Consider the following 17,713-nt stretch of genomic DNA (forward strand, 5'->3'; position numbering starts at 1 on the left):
GCTAGCTTCGATACTTGTTGGGATAGCTGGAGCTGTTTTAAACACTCCTAGTACCTTTCTACAAGCTGCGTTATGTAGTGGTTGAAGCTGATCTTTTATATTACTTGCTCCTTAAGAATATTAGCTTCCAACATATAATGCTGCTTTTTAGCCGTAATATTGATTGTTTCGTCACCGCCGTCAATTAACTCTTTGGCAACATCTCCTTGTTCATTAGCGACTTTGAGGGCCACTTGAGTGCTCGGGGGATTGTGTAGAGAGCGTAAGAATTATTCTGTGATATCATGATAGCTGCTGAGAGATGAGTTCATGGTTTCAAGGTGCCATGATGTTCCATTCTTTCCCTTCAACAACACTGCCGCACGTACGTTATATATATGTATGTGTATGTGTACAGACGATAGCCCCACCAGCCTCGAGAGATTTCTTGTTTTCTCTCAGGTGCTTTTTGTCGAACCAGTTTCGACATTGTTTCCATAGGCAAATGCTCCCTCACGGTAGGACTCGGGCCGAACTACCCATGGTCGTCCTTTTTCGAAAGATGGTTGCGGCCGCGCACTTAGCAAAGCTGGTACCAACTCTTCCAAGAAGTCAGTCCCCCGAAAAGAGGCACAATCATGGGGGCTGAGCCAGACAGAATGTGCAATGTATACATATAAGTCAACCATGAGGCGGCGTACTGGCGAGCCCTTTGGAGTTCCGTCATAAATAAGTTTGACCAAAGGTCTTGAGCAAAGGTATCTATGATTGGTTTGAGCCCCCTCAATCATCATGGCTAAGACCGCGTTCTTGAGCGTTTGGTCCAGCAATTTCTCACCAAGGACAAAGAGCTGACATAGGAGTCTGGTGGTGTACAGGATATCATCATGGCAAGGAATTGTGTGCGAGTAAAGCCATCGGCAGTATGCTTCAACGGCTTTGGCATCTTCTTCGGTCAGGTCGATCGGGCGGTTCTCATCGGTACGCCATTCCGGCTTCATGGCAATCTTGAGAAAGTCCGAGGTAGAGGTCAGGACCTCTTTATGCACATGGATTTGCTCGCCTTTAAACAATACAGGAACGGTTTCGCCCATGATGCTGCAAGCCTTAGCATACATCCGTTTGATCAATGTTCCCTGCCCATAAATCACTTACGATGGTGATTCTTTGCGGAACTTCATATCGGCCATGGTTCGTGCGCGCTTTGCCTTCGGCCTCTCTGGTGTTTCAGACATTTTAACTGAAAATGTTACAGTGTAGTGTCAGCACCGAATGACGATCGATTGATTGCTGTAAAAGCTCAACGATACATACAGTCGTGAGAAACGGTGCGACCTTTTTCGGCAAGATCTTCTAAAATTCCAGCAAAAAGGTGCTCGAGCATAAGTCGACTTAAGGAGCAGTTCGTTTCCCGGTCTAAACATGTTGTTAGTGAAGTGCTAGCGGAATACGGATGTGGAAGTGAAGACCAGTCGTTATAGCTCGGCGAGAGGTGAAGGTAATACCCAGATGAAAGCCTGCGAAGATATTCCAGCAAAAGGTGAGGTGAGGTAGCTCAGATTCACAAGAAGCGTTGGAACAAGGTGGACGGTTACGTCACAGTCAACAGTCAACGGAGGAAAGAGCGATCGTAAACAAACATTCAACTACGAACTTGGGAACGAGAGAACTTTACGGAAATGCACGCAAAGAAGTGATCGTTTGAAGAAGCATGACAAATGCCTCTGAATACCATCGCGCAGTGTTTACAGCAATTGAAAATGCAATGGTTCTTGATAAATCAGTTTCGCCTATTGGAACCACTGTTGAAAGTTGAACAGCAACACAACATGAGAAATTTATATGTGATTCACAATCTATACCCTTCTAGCAGTGATAACAATGCCAAATACAACCCTTTGGGATTTGATGGTAGTGGACACTTAGTTTGCCTCACCAAAGTCACTATGTCCGGTCTCTGTCGCGTGCTGGATCGCTCCCCGTTCTCCAGCTCCCTTCCAGCCACACGTGTTACATTTGATGTCGAATTTCTGGGTATCTGTATAGTAATGCTGTTTTTGCAGCTGGCGACAGAGTTCCCGTGCAGCCTCGAGGATGACATCATCATTGGGATCAAAAAGCTTGATGTCTTGAGAAGGATCTTGAGGCGAAACTCCACGCGGAACCAGAGCGATAGTGTCGTAATGAATACCGGAATATACAAGGATACAGCGGCGTGGTCGACCTTCATTGAAGCGGTCTACACGGTTGTCCTGCACGTTGACACTGGCAATCTCGATATCAAATTCTTGAGAGAGAATACTGAGCTCAATTCCACCACCCCATGAGTCCGAGTATGATATCCATTTGCAGTACTCGTCGGGAGACCGCTGCAAGATTGCTTCGTTGTACTGTTCGGGGTCTCTTTGTATAGCTTGGGCGACCATCGACCGAAGTTCGGTCATGGCATCCAGTGAGTCGGAGAGAACGGCGCTTCCAAGAGCTCGGAACATGCATGAGTTATCATCCGGCATCACTCTCAGGACAATGGTGCCAGCACGTTCGGGCACAGGGACTTCGGGAGTGTCTTTGAGCGCGGAGTTCTGCTTGCGTTGTAACGACAGGGGTGCTGACTGAGATGTAGCAGACTGGGCTTCTTGTTCTGCTTTCCGTTCACTTGGATCGCCAGTAGCTTTGCCAATGACGATGATGGAGGCGCCATTAAGTTTAAGGTCAATGTCCTTCAATAGCGTAGACATTCCGTATAGTGAAGGATCGAGCGGCTGGGGTGGGTGGTTCCATTTCAATTCGAAGAGTGGGAGTTCCGTCTTTTCGCTGATAGATGATAGAAGGTCGGAGACGGCGGCATTATCGTCGAGGGAGAGGGTATGGGTGCCGTTGGGCGCTCGTAATCGGAGGCGAATGGGCATGGCGGTAGAGCTTGGTACTGACAATTGCGGGACAGAAATGCGCAAGACTATATGCTGGGTGGCGACAGCTGTTACAAGTATAAGAGACCGAATGGCGTGGAGTGGTGGAAGTAGTGGGGCGCTTTGGTGGGACGCAGCGGTGCAGTTGTCACAGGTAGCAAGTTGCGATGGGCGAGTAGGAGGCAGGTGGAAAAGAAATATCTTCACGCAGGAGCAGGCACTGTGGATGTTATTGTAGGGAGAGCATATGTAGTTTGTCAGCTACGGCATTACTCGCAAGAAGCGACAGTTGGCGCGAACAAGTGGCACGGCGCAAGTGAATGTTCGGAAACCCTGGAGTTGGCCGAGGCGGAGATGTGCGACAGGCATGCTCGGATAATCGTAATGCCGCTGCCGCTCCGCTCCAGTCGCGACGTTGTATCCACGACGCGACAACGCCAACACCAAAGGGAGACGACGGCGCAACACCACAACACCAGGTGATCCATCGCAGCAATGGCGTCCGCACGCGCGCCGAGTTCAACGCCGGTGCCCACAACCGAGACGGCCGAATCCTCTGGGGCAACTTCCACGGTGACGGAGCAAGAATGGGAGGCCATGGCCAACTTGCTGAAGAACGTCTACGACTACAGGATTGACGAGTGAGTGATTGATCTTGGCAAGATCATGTGCCAGTACTGATATATCTCCAGTGGCACCTATGACCCCACAAAACTCTTCCAGCGCAAAGTGAACAAGCGCGCCGTGCCCGACTACTACGACATCATCAAAGAGCCCATGGCCCTCAGCACTATCAAATCCAAGATCGGACAAAAGGAATACAAGAACTTTTCCGAGTTCGTCCGCGACCTGGCTCTCATACCTCACAATGCGCAAGTGTACAACAGACAGGACTCGCAGGCCTATGTCGATGCGCTTGAAGTAAAGAAGGTCATTGAGCGCGAGCTTAAGCGCCTTGTTGACGATAAGATTGTATCTGAGGATATTGCGACTCTACCTTTTCTAGGCGAGATTCCGGAACAGGATCCGCTACTGCCAGAAGACGAAGAGGAGGAAGAGGAGGAAGATGACGAGGAAGAACTCGAAGTTGACGAAGAAGATGATGACGAGGACGAAGAGGACGATGGGAAGCGCAAAAGGAGAAGGCCTGCGCGGTCCACAGCAGCTAACGCCAAGCGCGAAGGAGGCTCAAGAGCGGCAAAGGAGGACGCCAAAAACGACGATCCAGAGTCCCGGAAAAAACGCGGACGTCCGCCGCGGGTTGACACGCCTATGGAGGCACGAATCAAAGCTATCATGAAGGCCATCCGGAAGCCTCGTAATCAGCAGAACAAGCTTATGGTCAGCGCATTCGAGCGTGTCCCTGACAAGACGGTTATGCCCGAATACCACTCTGAAATCAAGAACCCTATGGCCATGGACATTTTGAAGCGCAAGCTGAAGCGGAAGAAGTACAACTCGGTAGATCACTTCATGGTAGATGTGGAGCTTATGTTTGAGAATGCGAAGCAATATAACGAGGAGGATAGCCAGATTTACAAAGACGCTGTGCACCTTCAAAAGGAAGCGCGCAAGGTCGCAAAAGCTGAGAAAGAGAAGCCAGACACCGAGTATGTCATGGAAGAAGGACGCATACCTATGCCTAGTGGCATCGTTCATAACGGAGAGTTATGGAAGGTTGGCGATTGGGTCCACATCCAGAACGCGAACGACCTCACAAAACCCATCGTCGCTCAGATTTATCGTACATGGCAAGACGCTAGTGGTGGTCAGTGGGTGAATGCCTGCTGGTACTACCGTCCAGAGCAGACCGTGCATCGTTTCGATAAGCACTTTTTCGAGAACGAAGTTGTCAAGACTGGCCAGTATCGAGATCACCGTATTGATGAGGTTGTAGATCGCTGCTTCGTCATGTTCACAACGAGATACAACAAGGGCCGCCCGCGCGACTTCCCCTCAGACAAAGAGATTTACGTCTGCGAAGCCAGGTACAACGAGGAAAATCACAAGCTCAATAAGATCAAGACCTGGGCTAGCTGTCTCCCTGATGAAGTACGAGACAAGGACTACGTTATGGATTTGTTCGACGCGCCGCGAAAGTTGAAAAAGGTGCCTAGTCCGATTGCCTACCTTCTCAAAGATGATCAAAAAGAGGACGACGATCTCCCAAAGCCAGAGTGGGGTGCTGAGAATGCGCCTCCGAAGATTGGCGCTGTTCATCGTCGTCCACGCGACCCAAAGGTAAGTGACCGGAACTTCATACTACTACACACTGTCACTCACAATAATTCCAGGACTCGCCACCTCCCAGACCCACTCCACCACCGTCTCCAACACCACCGCCTGCGCCCGTGATGCCGACGCCAAGCTTGCCCACTCCTTCGGCGCATGGCTTCGAAGCATCAAGAAACTATCCTATAGCTCAGCCACCTGCCCTCACCCCAATGCCTGCACCAACACCACAGCAACATCATGTGCCTCCCGCATACACTCCGACTCATGCGACACATTATCATGCTCACTCTCAGTCACCCGCACCGCACATGCACCATCAGGCACCTCAGGTACCTGCTTACCAGCCAATAACGCCGCATGTTCCCTTCACACCTCAGCCTACAGCACCTATGCAGTCCTTCCAGACGCCGCGGCCTACTCCGGGCTATCAACAACCGTACCTCCAGCAGATGCCTCCCAACTACAAAGCACCGCAACCTGTTGAAGTCTATGTCATGGCCGATCACGCGAACAATAGTATACCGCCTGAAATCCGTGAGCAGTTCCAATGTGACGAGAAGGGTCGCGTGCTCTTCTTCACCGCTCCTCCGCTCAATATTGAGCAGCCATTTACCAAGGACGGACGCGCACTAGGACACTCAGCTCGCTACCTAGCAGCTAAGGCGAAGAAAGAAGCTATGAAGGCTGCGAAGCGCAAGGCAGGGGAAGCCAGTATTGACGAAACCAAGGAAGCGGCCAAGAGAGCGAAGGCGGCTGAAGAAGAACAATTCAAGAAGGCCGTCTCTGATCTTAATACCAAGGTACTAAAGGCGCTAGAGGATCAACTCGCAGTAGCTACAAAGTCAGATCTTGCGACTTTATTCAATGGCCAGACTGAGGAAGGCATCGCAAAGGTTCTGGACCAGCTTACTCTCGTCCAAAATGCGACGGTGCAGAAGGAGCTGGAGCGCGAGCTGCATGCCTTGGAGAAGGAAGAGAACAGACGTGTGACAGTGACGGGTATGACTGCCAGGTTGGAGGAGAAGTACTAAAGGAACTATTGTACGATTTGCTGTGTTTCTGATATCCACTGTATGCTTGAATGGAGAACGCGGCGTTTTTTATGTGCTGGACTCGAAGATTGTTCTGGGATACGGGGTATTATTCTTCCATCGGTACAGTCGACTCTTAGTTGAGATATCTGGGGATACTCTATGATAGGTCTATTAGAACAGGCTCTCTTTCCCCCGACTTTGCTCTCTGATATTCTTCCCACGTCTCGCGACGCAAAGCCACTTCGTTTCCGTGTTCCCTCGCCTTTTGCAATATAAACTCGGCGTCCGGCCACGGTACTTGCTCTTCTACCAAGGCCGGGTCGGCTCCATTTTCGAGAAGAAATCTGACACCTGGCAAGGGCTTATCACTGGTACCTCGGTATCCCGTCCTTGCGGCACGACAAAGAGCAGTAACGGGCTTCCCGTCCAGCGGCACGCCATCGACCCGCGCGCCATACTGGAGCAGCACACGCGCGAGGTCATAGCGCTGATAATACACGGCCCACCTCAGTGGAGTTTTTCCGCCGCAGAAATTCGGATCAATGTACTCTTTCTCGATCAAGAACCGTAGAACAGACGGCGTGCCAAAACTGTAGATATACCGCATCTCACTCTTAGTCAGACACCCGCCGTACTTTTGCCGTTGGTCCAGGATCTCGCGTACAAAGCCCCTATCTGGGTATTTTATCGCTTCCTCGAGTAATCGCTGCGTGCCAAACCGTCTGCACGTTCTTACATTCGGTCCGGCGTGGAAGCGGTCCAGAAAGATTTTGCCCGTCTCCCACTGACCCATTCGCATCGAGATGCACAGCGCGACCCAGTCGCTCAGTTGCGGGATCTGCTGCGAAATGCATCGCCGGCTAGTCTCGCCGTAGGCTTCTTTCGAAGTCTGGTCGGACTCGAGTTGCAAGATTTGGCGGACCAGGTCGACGTTGCCGCATGCACATGCTGTTTCGAGGGGGCTAGGGAGCACAGACCTGCCTATGCGGAGGATAGCGGGCTTATCGCGAGCTTGCTCCATGAGGCGTGCGTTTTGCTTTGTTGCGGCGAGGGTGGAGGGGAGGGTGAAAGTTACGGATGGCCACATTTTGGTCATGGGAGAGTTTGAGAAGAGCAAGTAGCGGAGTCCTTTGGCGTTTCTGCTCGATACAGCGTGACAGATTTCCATGGTGTATTTTTTGCGCAGGTCATCAGTCACGGGGCTTTCCTCAAGGTTCAGAACGGCATCCACCAAGTCTCTCAGGTACTTGATGCCTGGGAGCGAATCATCTTGCTGTCTGCGGAGGACCTCGTTTCCGATTATGGTGTTGCCATGTTGCGCGAAGAGTTTGTCAAAGCGTGCATTGTCAATAGCGATGGTAATGTGACGGTCTGCCGGGTCCCTCAGCTTGCGTCTATCTTCGGAATACGCAATGAGTGGCTGGCGCTTGAGGATTTGTTCCTGGATTTCATGTGCGAATAGCCCTATGCAAGTCAGCGGGTCATGGACTTATAGTGGTTTAAGAAAGGTGTTAGTACGGCAAACAAGGCGGTATTGCGAAGCAAAAAGTGGGCTGACATCGCTAACAAGATACTCGAAGATGCGCTCCACAAGTTCACAGGGGAGTTCGATGATTTTCATGCTGGATTGGTGTGTTCATGCAGGATGGTGTATATGTGTTTTGCATAGTAGTTGGCCAAGACAGCCCAATGGCGGGGCACATGACTTGGTCCCTTCCCAGCCTCTCCAAATGACTGATCATGACTGATCATTGCAAAGCGATGAGGCCCGAATACTCATCATCTAAGAAATTGCCTTCCCGAATTCGACATTGTGCTTATTTAGGGGTACGTCGTGACATATCTAGCTGCACAGAAAACACATCAAGTAGTTTATGTTGCACGAACACATAACGTTTGGTTTACATTGAGAAACCCTATGTACTGCTACAATACGTTTTATCGATGCCAAGGGAGCCATAGGCTGCATGCATGCTTCTTGGGGAGCCAAAATAGCCGGATAAAAAGTGCCCATACCACAACAGTGCAACTCCTTAATAACACTAACACCACGCACTGCTTAGCTATAAAAACTGCGGAAAGGAATCATCTTGTGAGAATCAACACGTTTACCCATTTCGGAGATTGATAAAAGCTGCTTGTCGAGACCTTTTTCGTAATTTGAGATGATGTTGGACATGGTTTGATCCGGCTACTTACTTCCTGAAGAGCCATGTCAGGCTAGCGTCTCCTACACGTGAAGACCACGGGTACTTGCAACCACGAGGCAGTTGCAGATGGGCATAAGTGTAGTACTTTCGGTCTTTATACAGATAAGTTATACAGAGAGTGTCAAGAATTTATATAGGGTGAAATTGATTTCGACATCTAATCGTGATTGGTCCGTGCAAATATGACTAGTAGAAAAGGGTCACTTCTCTTGCCCTGCATGTGTCTTTGTTCCGAGTTTCACGATGTATGATGCAAAGTTTAATAATGAAGCGGAAGAGCCAGAAGGTCTAAAGAATCTTCTAGAGGGCGGTGAGACAGTCGCTTGTGGTAGAAGCTGAAAGTAAGGTTTCTCAATGATATCATCGTCCGGTTTCGCGGGCTGTGTGAAACTCAATATCATAAGTCACTGCTTCTAGTGCGGCCTTGGTATGAGTGTTGAGCGACAGCACTGAAAATACTTCAGATTATACGAGCAAATTGCCTACTACTCGCTTGTGGAAGCCACTACCGCAAAGTTAGTCTACGTACTAACCAGTAGAAAAACGGCTGGCGTACTAGATGATACAGCCACAGAACTTTAGTGATTAGCGCGTGCGCTAGAGGCAGACAGCCTTACGACGTTCAAACATAGAAAATAAGCTTTCGTCTAATAAATCTCCGCAGCTTAATATTAGCTTGACAGCAACAGCTTCTGAGGCACCTGACGATGCACTTAGGGTCGGGCCGTCTGAGCTCAGCGAACTGCGGATAGAACGGGATCTGCCTATTCAACACTTCACATCATACAGAGATTGCCTCAGAGGCAGTCATCCAAACAACTGCTATGATATTGAGAATTCCGCTCGTAACTGACTTTGTGCATCTCAAAGCTTTATCCATCATCGCTGAATCTGGCATGAGAAATCTGTAAATGGCAGTAGCGGTGTAGCTACGCCATCTGTCTTTTTACGTACTGTGAATGCAACTAACACAGCCTTAAACTCAAAATCGCAGGGCCGAGATTGTGTCCTGCAAGTTTCAATTAGATCTGGTTGAGTCGTCGTAACCTAGGGATGGTGCAGCCTTGCTAAAATTAAACAGCTTGTGTGCCTGACATGTTTCTTTCTTAATGAACGAATGAAAGATAATAGGCAATGGGACATAACGCAAGTGGAATCGATCCGCGTCTTCGATCTTTGATATTTAGGATTTGAACTACAGCGTCAGTACACAACCTTAGGCCGCTAAGGAAATGAGACAGTTTAGCTTTGCCTTGATATTGCAGAAGGCTAATATGTAAAGTTTTGACGTTTGAGTGCACTAGGTAGACAAAGTGTCAGTGTCATGATATCACAGTATCAACGCTATGACTAGGTGCTCCAATGTCAAGGGGAAATTACAGCAGCCCTATGGAGGCGGTGAATCAGTCCTAGAAGCTCGAGCTTCAAATCAGATAATGGATATGATAGAGACAGAAAAAAGTATTTAAATAGATGAAAAACCGCTCTTTTAGAAGAATCTCACACAGCATCTCACAGTCACTCATTCAGACACTCAACAACCTTCCACTCTTTCCACCACAATCATTTCAACAACAGACCCAGTCTAACCTTCAATCCTTCAAGATGGTTCAAATCGCCTCCCTCTTCACCCTCCTCGCCGTGGGCTCCTCCGTCTTCGCTACCCCAATGGTCAACATCGACACCATGTCCGTCGAGCAAGGCCTGGCCCTCCGGTGCGTCCACCTCCCTCCTTCCATCCTCACTCCTACTAACACCCCACCCCAGCGCCACCAACGACCTTCCCAACGTCGCTCGCTCGCCCGCTGGCGGCGCAGCCGCCGCCGCCATCGCCCCCGTCGTCATCGACATCGCCACCCGCGTGGTCAAAATGATCGACAGCATCAGGGACGACATCGAGGTAAGCCCCCCCCTTCACACAGCATAAAAAACATATCTAACAACCAACCCCGCTTTCCAGCGCCGCAAGCAATTCACCCAACGCATCGTCGCTGACGTCCACGCCCGCTACCCCGGCTTCAACGTCGTCGTCTGCAACGTCGGCTACAAGCTCGAGGGCCCCGGCTACCAGAACGTGGTCTCGACTAAGTACCATGCGGCGGTTGGCACGGATGTTACCTTTGATGTTGTGTTGTTTAGCTCACCCAAGACGTTTACTCGTCAGGGTGATGGTGGATTCCAGAACGTAAGTGCAGATTGATTCAGAGGATCGGAGGGACTTGGCTAACTTGTGGAAAATAGTGGGCTTATCTTGTTGGCAAGCAGTGCCACACTAATGGTGGATTCATTGACTGCCCCAAGCGCGGTTAGGGGAGGAGAGTGTGAGGGGGATCAGCGGGCTTTGATGCATATAGATTTACGAGTATAGAGTTTAGAGATCTGGTGCTCGATGGAGTTTCTCAGATGCGATGAGCTGGTCCTCGGCCTTTTAGATAGTTAGACTACTTGTTTTTCTTTGCTAGAGTAGAGTGGGAGTGGTGTGCTTCGGGATAATTATCTTCTCAATACATGCTTTTATTATCGTTTTTAAATAAGCATAGTTATATGATTTTCTCTCTCACCAATATCCATGTGATGATGATTGCTTCGCCGCAAACATTCAGATATAACCCAATAAGTAATCGTAAAGACAGTATCTCTCGACTACTATCAACCTGCGCTTCGGCAGTGGCATTGTGAAGATCATATTCCAGCTGTTTTTGCAGTTCCACCACAAACCCCCACATCAATTGTTAAAACCAGACCGAAAACTTGGCGTCATTTGCCACATGTACGTCCATTGTATATACCACAAGCATTTCCTTGGATGATGAAAAACTGATTCTCGAAGAACCCAACGCGAGATTGTTTTTCATTTGACCATATTTCCACCGTGAGTTTGTCAAGTTGAACGCCGAACACGACAAATCCACTTTTGTTCATGTAACCATATAGGGTAAAGGGTATTCTGGGAACTAGTTGCACAGTCGTCTGTTCTTCGGAGAGAATATAATACCAATCATCACGGAGGTATTCACATCACCTTGGTCTCACGCACTATGACCATTACTCAAGGGATGAATGTGATGATTAAAGCAGATTATTATTCTCGAATGTGGTGATATCTCGCCGTTTCCCTGTAGAACAGGGGAGTGGTCATGCAGAGTAGTACAGATCAGGTGTTATTCTCAAGAAGAGAGTGCAGCCCAAAGTATCTCTTAGACTCCTAGTGCCTCCGATGTGACAAGTTGCTATCCACGGACTCAAAAAGCCAGACCCTGCCATACTGTATCTAATCATCCAAACCTAACCACACTAGATGTAACTCTCCTTTCTCGTCTACATGTCTGTTCCGAAATGTCAAGTGTCGGATAGACTCAGCGCCTTGCTTCTTTGCTTTCTCAATGAGCATTGCACATCTGCCCCAACCATTGTTATAAGCGATTTTGTAAGCTTCATCGTATACAGATTTTGTGAGAGAGCTTTCCCCGCGAACGAGAAGAAACTGAACATCTTGATAATATCCGTGTTCGACAGCAAACATCAGTGTTGATTCGCCAGTCCCGTCTTTTGACTTTGCGTTGACGTCCGCACCGTTCTCAATCAAGACGCGAGTAAGATCATAACGCTTGTTCCTCAAAGCCAGCATGAGAGGTGTGATGTCTGTTCTGGTAGGGGAATAAGGGCTGTGCGTGTTGGGATCCACAATCTTGTGCTTGAGAAAGAACTGCAGAGTCTTCACACCACCATATATATAGAGATGATGATAATCGTCAGAATTGACGATCCAGTTCCTGACTGCACCCTCTATCGAGGTAATGAAGCATCCGTATCTGAGACAGAAAACCCTTGGAAGTAAGGCAAGGTAGGTATATTTTATACAATATTCGAGTAAATCATCCGCGAGATTGTTTGAAGTTGACAGCAAGAGCATCTTGTTACCGACTATATAGTCAAACAATACGTGCGCCGCCCTTGGTTTACGTAATCGAATAGCTAATCGTAATGAGCTAACAACTGCGAGAGCAACATCGCATACCTTGCCTTGACCCGGGGCACTGTCACCTCTCGCTTGTCTGAGAAGACATGTGATAATAGTAGACAGGGATCTGCTGCATCCAGAGATCGTTGCAGCATCGAGGGCATTTGGCAATGCTTTGTATGCAGGTTTAAGCAGGTGCGAGCCGGTATTAACGTGTTGAAGCAACGTATCGGAGTCGTTAAATGCTGCTGCGATGGCAGGCGTGATGGCTTGCATCTTTGGGATTAGTACCAATGCGGTTGAGTCCTTTTTGCCTTTCAGCCGTGACTCCAGAGAGACGGGCCACAATGCGATCAGCATGGTCCATATTCTGAAAGTGCACTGAAAGCGTGGTGACTCCTGGCTCTTTTTCGTTTTTATACCCTGCGACAAAGCAAAGTCTACGCATCTTCGAACAAAGTCGAAAACGATGTTATTTTTGTCCATGCGACGAATGGTCCGCTTGGTGAGGATAAGAGCACGCTGGGAATGAAGGATATTCTTGAGTTGTTGGCTCCCAAAAAGCTCGTCAAGAGGTACCATAGTAGCCTGCTCGTACGACTCTGCTGTTATGTATTGCTTGAAAGTTCCTAGACTTCTTAGCCTTATTGTCCTAACGTCTGGGAATCTTTTTATCAAACTTACTGCAAACCCCACGATACTTCACGGCATGCTTCAGCCCTTCTGAGCCCACTAAGAAACTAGTGATATCTTTGAATATCTCAGGCGGCAGTTCCAGCAAAGGCATCTTTGCGTTAGGGTTGTGGTGAATGGACTTGAGAGATAAAGCGACGGAGATGAAAGGTTAACTAGGAAGGAGTAATCCCACGTGACGCGATATATACAGTATCGTTTTAGCCCTGACGTCACCGAATTCACCTTCACTTCGCATTGACTATTCTAGCATGATAGGTGTTCGAATGAAAACAGCCATGGCGGAGAGACCTTAGCTCAGTCCTATCCAGAATATTGCCGTCACATCGCGTACCACTGAAACTTTACGGAAGCCGAGCACACTACCAGAGTCGATCCGAGCGTTCAGGACGCCCGTTGTAACACGTCAGTTTTTATTCTGGTACTTCGGCTATGCTTAAATGCGCTTGAATACGGGCGCGCACAATGTGTTCTGCAGCTCTCATCCTTTCACCACAGCAAACTCCAGCGGCGCGAATGTACTGAGTGTGTTTTTACCTTCACACTGGTTATTCATACCATGCTAGAGTTCAGATAGTTTGGCACAGCAAAAAAATGTAGCAATAGGTAAGCCTCGCAACAGTGCTGATTGTCATGCAGTCTGTAGGCGCTGAATGGTCCAATGCCAATTCGTGCAGGTATTGTGACGAATCAACACGCGCAACCTGTTCACAGCTGCAGCCACCAAACAGCCATGGAGCTGGCACACAGCCACGATCAGGCCAAGACTATCACGTTAACCCCAGGCTTTTCCAGCCTATCTTCTGCTGCCTAGACAAGCTTTCTGATTCGGAAGCCTGTCATATCGTGAACCGCCTCTTGCAGATGACCGCATCCATTCATCACCAATTTATCTCATTCAATGCGCCTTCTCAAACGTGACGGAAATGGCGCAATCATCATCGAAAGCTTCAGCAACGGGCTGGCACCTCCTTATGCGATATTGTCTCACACATGGGGCCAAGACAGCGACGAAGTAACTTTTGCAGATATCGTCAATGGAAACGGCGAGCGTAAGGCCGGTTACGAAAAGATCCGCTTCTGCGACTTACAAGCACAACATGATGGTCTACAGTACTTCTGGATCGATACGTGTTGCATCAACAAAGACGACAAGGCTGAACTTTCTCAAGCTATTCAGTCAATGTTTCGTTGGTACCAGAACGCAAAAGCATGCTTTGTCTATCTATCAGACGTACGAACAAAGAAAAGAAGATTTGAAGAAATAGTAGATGAGCCCGATTGGCAGGCTATGTTTAGATCTAGCCGCTGGTTCACGCGTGGCTGGACGCTCCAAGAGCTGATTGCGCCGTGCACGGTCAGGTTCTTCTCCGAGGAAGGGGACGAACTGGGTGACAGATCTTCACTACGATGCTTAATCAACAGGATAACCAGCATTCCCCTTGAAGTGCTAGATGGAAGTACATTGTCCCAATTCAAATGCGACGAACGGCAGCGATGGGCAAACGAGAGGAGCACAAAGCTTAAAGAGGATAAGGCATATGCCTTATCAGGTCTTTGCGGTGTACACATTGCGCCTGTATACGGGGAGGGTGAAGAAGAAGCGTTCAGACGGCTTCGCCGGGAGATTGAGAAGCTGGAAGCCTGCATTCGTCACTTGCGCGATAGTGATCCTCGTCACGACAAAAAGCGCATTGAAGAAACGAAGGGCGGTTTGCTGGTTAGCTCATATCACTGGATCCTAGATAATCGCACCTTTCAGAAATGGCAGCATGATCCCACTGGCTAACTGCTCTGGGTAAAGGGCGATCCTGGCAAAGGCAAAACAATGCTGCTATGCGGTATAATCGACGAGATACAGAAGAACATACGACACAACACGGTCGCGTACTTCTTCTGCCAAGCGACAGACTCGCGCATTAATAATGCCGTAGCGGTTTTGCGAGGACTGCTGTATATGCTTCTGGATCAGCAGCCACTCCTGGCGCGGCATGTCCAAAAGCAACACGAGCATGCAGGCAAACAGCTATTTGAGGATTCAGACGCATGGGTAGCACTAAGAGACATCTTCACAGACATCCTTCAGGATCCAAGCCTTGGCAGGACACGTCTTGTCGTCGATGCCTTAGACGAGTGCATTGTTGATCTACCAAAGCTGCTGGATTTTGTGGCTAAACAGTCATCGGCATCTCCGCACGTTAAGTGGGTCGTGTCTAGTCGCAACTGGCCTAATATTGAAGCACAGCTAGAGCAGGCAGGACACAAAATCAAGCTGAGTCTTGAGCTGAATTCAGAATCAATAGCCACGGCGGTTGGCGCCTTCATTGAGCAAAAGATGAACATTCTAGCTACTGAGAAGCAGTACACACCAGAAATGCAGCTAGAAGTGCTTCAACACTTGAACTCGAACGCCAATGATACCTTTTTGTGGGTGGCATTGGTTTGTCAGAATCTGGAGAAAACACCTAGAAGGCATATACGGAAAAGCCTCACCGAATTCCCACCTGGTCTGGACGCTCTGTATGAGAGGATGGTGAGCCAGATTGGTGCGTCAAAGGATGCAGAAACCTGTTTGCAAGTTCTAGCGTTGGCTGCAGTTTCATATCGACCTATAACCATCTCTGAGCTAGTCGCTCTAGCCGAACAAGTTGAGAAGAATGCTGAAGACGTAGATGAGATTGTCGCTCTCTGTGTATCTTTCCTCACGCTACGAGAAGGCATCGTTTACTTTGTCCATCAATCAGCTAAAGACTTTCTGCTCACCAAAGCAGCTTCGCAGATCTTCCCAGACGGAGCAGAGGCTGTCCATTGTTCGACCTTCTTGAGGTCCATGGAAGTCTTGTCTAGCACACTGCATAGGGACATTTATGATCTCAAAGAGCAAGGAATTGCTACCGAGGATATTACAATACCCGCTCAAGACCCTCTCGCCCCTGTACGCTACTCTTGCACTTACTGGGCCGACCATCTCTGCGACTCGAATCCTGACTGGTCAGCTAACAATGCAGAGAATCCAAAACTCTTAGCTACAATCGATGAGTTCTTTAAGAAGACATATCTATACTGGATCGAGGCGCTCAGTCTATATCAGAGCGTAGAACAAGGCATCGCAGCCGTTGCTAAAGTGCTTCAACTAGTGCAGGTATGGCTGATACTAACAGCTCATAGCCAGTATGCTAACAAGGCTAGAATGACCAAAGTCTGAGTGAACTTACTGCACTCATTAATGATGGATGGCGTTTCATCATGCATCACAAGAGTATGATCAAAAGATGGCCACTACAGATCTATACATCGGGGATACTGTTCAGTCCTATAATGAGCATCATCAAAAATATCTTCAAATCCCAAGCACAAGGGTGTAATATCCAACCAGATCTAGAACACGGCTGGGGGCCGTGTCTACAGACGCTCGAGGGGCATGGCAGTCGGACGGAATCAGTAGTCTTCTCGCCAGATGGAACAAGTCTGGCATTCGTGTCACACTATGAGGCCGCCCAGATCTGGGATGCGCGTAGTGGGCAGTGTCTGCAGATCCTCGAGGGACATAGCGAATGGGTCCGCTCAGTAGCCTTCTCGCCTGATGGAACGAGGCTGGCATCAGCGTCAGATGACAAGACCGTCAAGATCTGGGATGCGCATAGCGGGCAGTGTCTACAGACGCTCAAAGGGCATCGCGATCGGGTCAACTCAGTAGCATTCTCGCCCGATAGAACAAAGCTAGCATCGGCTTCAGACGACACGACAATCAAGATCTGGGACGCGAAAAATGGGGAGCGCCTACAGACGTTCGAGGAGCATGACAACTGGGTCAGCTCAGTAGCCTTCTCACCTGATGGGACGACGTTGGTGTCGGCGTCAAATGAAATCATTATCTGGGACACGCAAAATTGGCAGTGCCTAAAAACGCTCAAGAAGGGGTATAGTTTTATCAATTCGGTAGCCTTCTCGCTCGATGGAACCAGGCTGGCTTCGGCGTCAGATGTTGCCACAACTAAGATCTGGGACATGCAAAGTAGGTATCACTTACAAACGCTTGAGAGTCATAGTGGTCGAATCGACTCAGTAGCCTTCTCGCCCGATGGAACGAGACTGGTGTCGATGGGAAACGAGGTTAAAATCTGGGATGCGTATAGTGGGCGGTATCTACAGACGGTTGAGGGACCTAGCCGTTGGACCCAATCAGTCGCCTTTTCGCCCGATGGAGCACATATCCTTACCACTGAGGGCAAGTTTCACCTTGATGCCTCCATTAGTGGCACTACTAGCAATATCATCAATCTTGGCGATGTGCAGAATGTTGATAGAGATATTTGCGTGGACCGCTTCAACAACTGGATTTTACTAGAAGGAGAGAAGATTCTCTGGATTCCTCCAGAGTATCGCGGTTCGAGGTCCGCTGTCAAAAACAACAAGATTGCAATTGTCACGTATTCTCGTACAGTATGGATATGCACTATCGATGGCTCGGTTGGAACTTCTTAGAGAATATCGTTTCTCTTATTCTTCCTAGCCACATCCTATCTCTCCTTCTTTTCTTCATTCAAACTGATGTAGTTCTGCAAGGGAGACAGACATGTCCAGATATATATTCTCGGCACGCTCACTGAGAAAACTGGAGAAAATACCAGCTCAGACATGTCACTAGATATTCCCAGAAGCACTCAAACAACTTTGGAGTTGATATCCCTA

The 17,713-nt window shown here is 48.8% G+C and overlaps 7 protein-coding genes across 7 annotated transcripts; 3 read left to right on the top strand and 4 right to left on the bottom strand.

Annotated features, from left to right (window-relative positions):
* Positions 1-437: 437 nt before the first annotated feature.
* COCCADRAFT_40873 (uncharacterized protein) lies at positions 438-1,073 on the bottom strand (the record flags this gene model as incomplete). Its single annotated transcript, XM_007718868.1, has 1 exon — positions 438-1,073. One exon carries the CDS (start codon positions 1,071-1,073, stop codon positions 438-440), a length of 636 nt encoding a protein of 211 aa, XP_007717058.1.
* An 828-nt stretch (positions 1,074-1,901) lies between these two features.
* Positions 1,902-2,888, bottom strand: COCCADRAFT_40874 (uncharacterized protein; the record flags this gene model as incomplete). The annotated part of the gene is made up of 1 exon (XM_007718869.1): positions 1,902-2,888. The coding sequence occupies one exon, from the start codon at positions 2,886-2,888 to the stop codon at positions 1,902-1,904; it is 987 nt and encodes a 328-aa protein (XP_007717059.1).
* A 495-nt stretch (positions 2,889-3,383) lies between these two features.
* Positions 3,384-6,154, top strand: COCCADRAFT_108641 (uncharacterized protein; the record flags this gene model as incomplete). The annotated part of the gene is made up of 3 exons (XM_007718870.1): positions 3,384-3,529; positions 3,581-5,129; positions 5,183-6,154. The coding sequence occupies 3 exons, from the start codon at positions 3,384-3,386 to the stop codon at positions 6,152-6,154; spliced, it is 2,667 nt and encodes an 888-aa protein (XP_007717060.1).
* Positions 6,155-6,314: 160 nt separating this feature from the next.
* On the bottom strand, positions 6,315-7,778 carry COCCADRAFT_30149 (uncharacterized protein; the record flags this gene model as incomplete). The annotated part of the gene is made up of 2 exons (XM_007718871.1): positions 6,315-7,598; positions 7,716-7,778. 2 exons carry the CDS (start codon positions 7,776-7,778, stop codon positions 6,315-6,317), a joined length of 1,347 nt encoding a protein of 448 aa, XP_007717061.1.
* Positions 7,779-9,972: 2,194 nt separating this feature from the next.
* COCCADRAFT_9024 (uncharacterized protein) lies at positions 9,973-10,677 on the top strand (the record flags this gene model as incomplete). The annotated part of the gene is made up of 4 exons (XM_007718872.1): positions 9,973-10,082; positions 10,135-10,267; positions 10,328-10,552; positions 10,609-10,677. The coding sequence occupies 4 exons, from the start codon at positions 9,973-9,975 to the stop codon at positions 10,675-10,677; spliced, it is 537 nt and encodes a 178-aa protein (XP_007717062.1).
* A 961-nt stretch (positions 10,678-11,638) lies between these two features.
* COCCADRAFT_9025 (uncharacterized protein) lies at positions 11,639-13,115 on the bottom strand (the record flags this gene model as incomplete). The annotated part of the gene is made up of 2 exons (XM_007718873.1): positions 11,639-12,957; positions 13,013-13,115. 2 exons carry the CDS (start codon positions 13,113-13,115, stop codon positions 11,639-11,641), a joined length of 1,422 nt encoding a protein of 473 aa, XP_007717063.1.
* Positions 13,116-13,922: 807 nt separating this feature from the next.
* COCCADRAFT_40879 (uncharacterized protein) lies at positions 13,923-17,506 on the top strand (the record flags this gene model as incomplete). Its single annotated transcript, XM_007718874.1, has 3 exons — positions 13,923-14,741; positions 14,826-16,163; positions 16,211-17,506. 3 exons carry the CDS (start codon positions 13,923-13,925, stop codon positions 17,504-17,506), a joined length of 3,453 nt encoding a protein of 1,150 aa, XP_007717064.1.
* Positions 17,507-17,713: the final 207 nt, after the last annotated feature.

This window comes from Bipolaris zeicola (assembly GCF_000523435.1).
Source record: "Bipolaris zeicola 26-R-13 unplaced genomic scaffold scaffold_261, whole genome shotgun sequence".
Taxonomy (NCBI): Eukaryota; Fungi; Ascomycota; class Dothideomycetes; order Pleosporales; family Pleosporaceae; genus Bipolaris; species Bipolaris zeicola.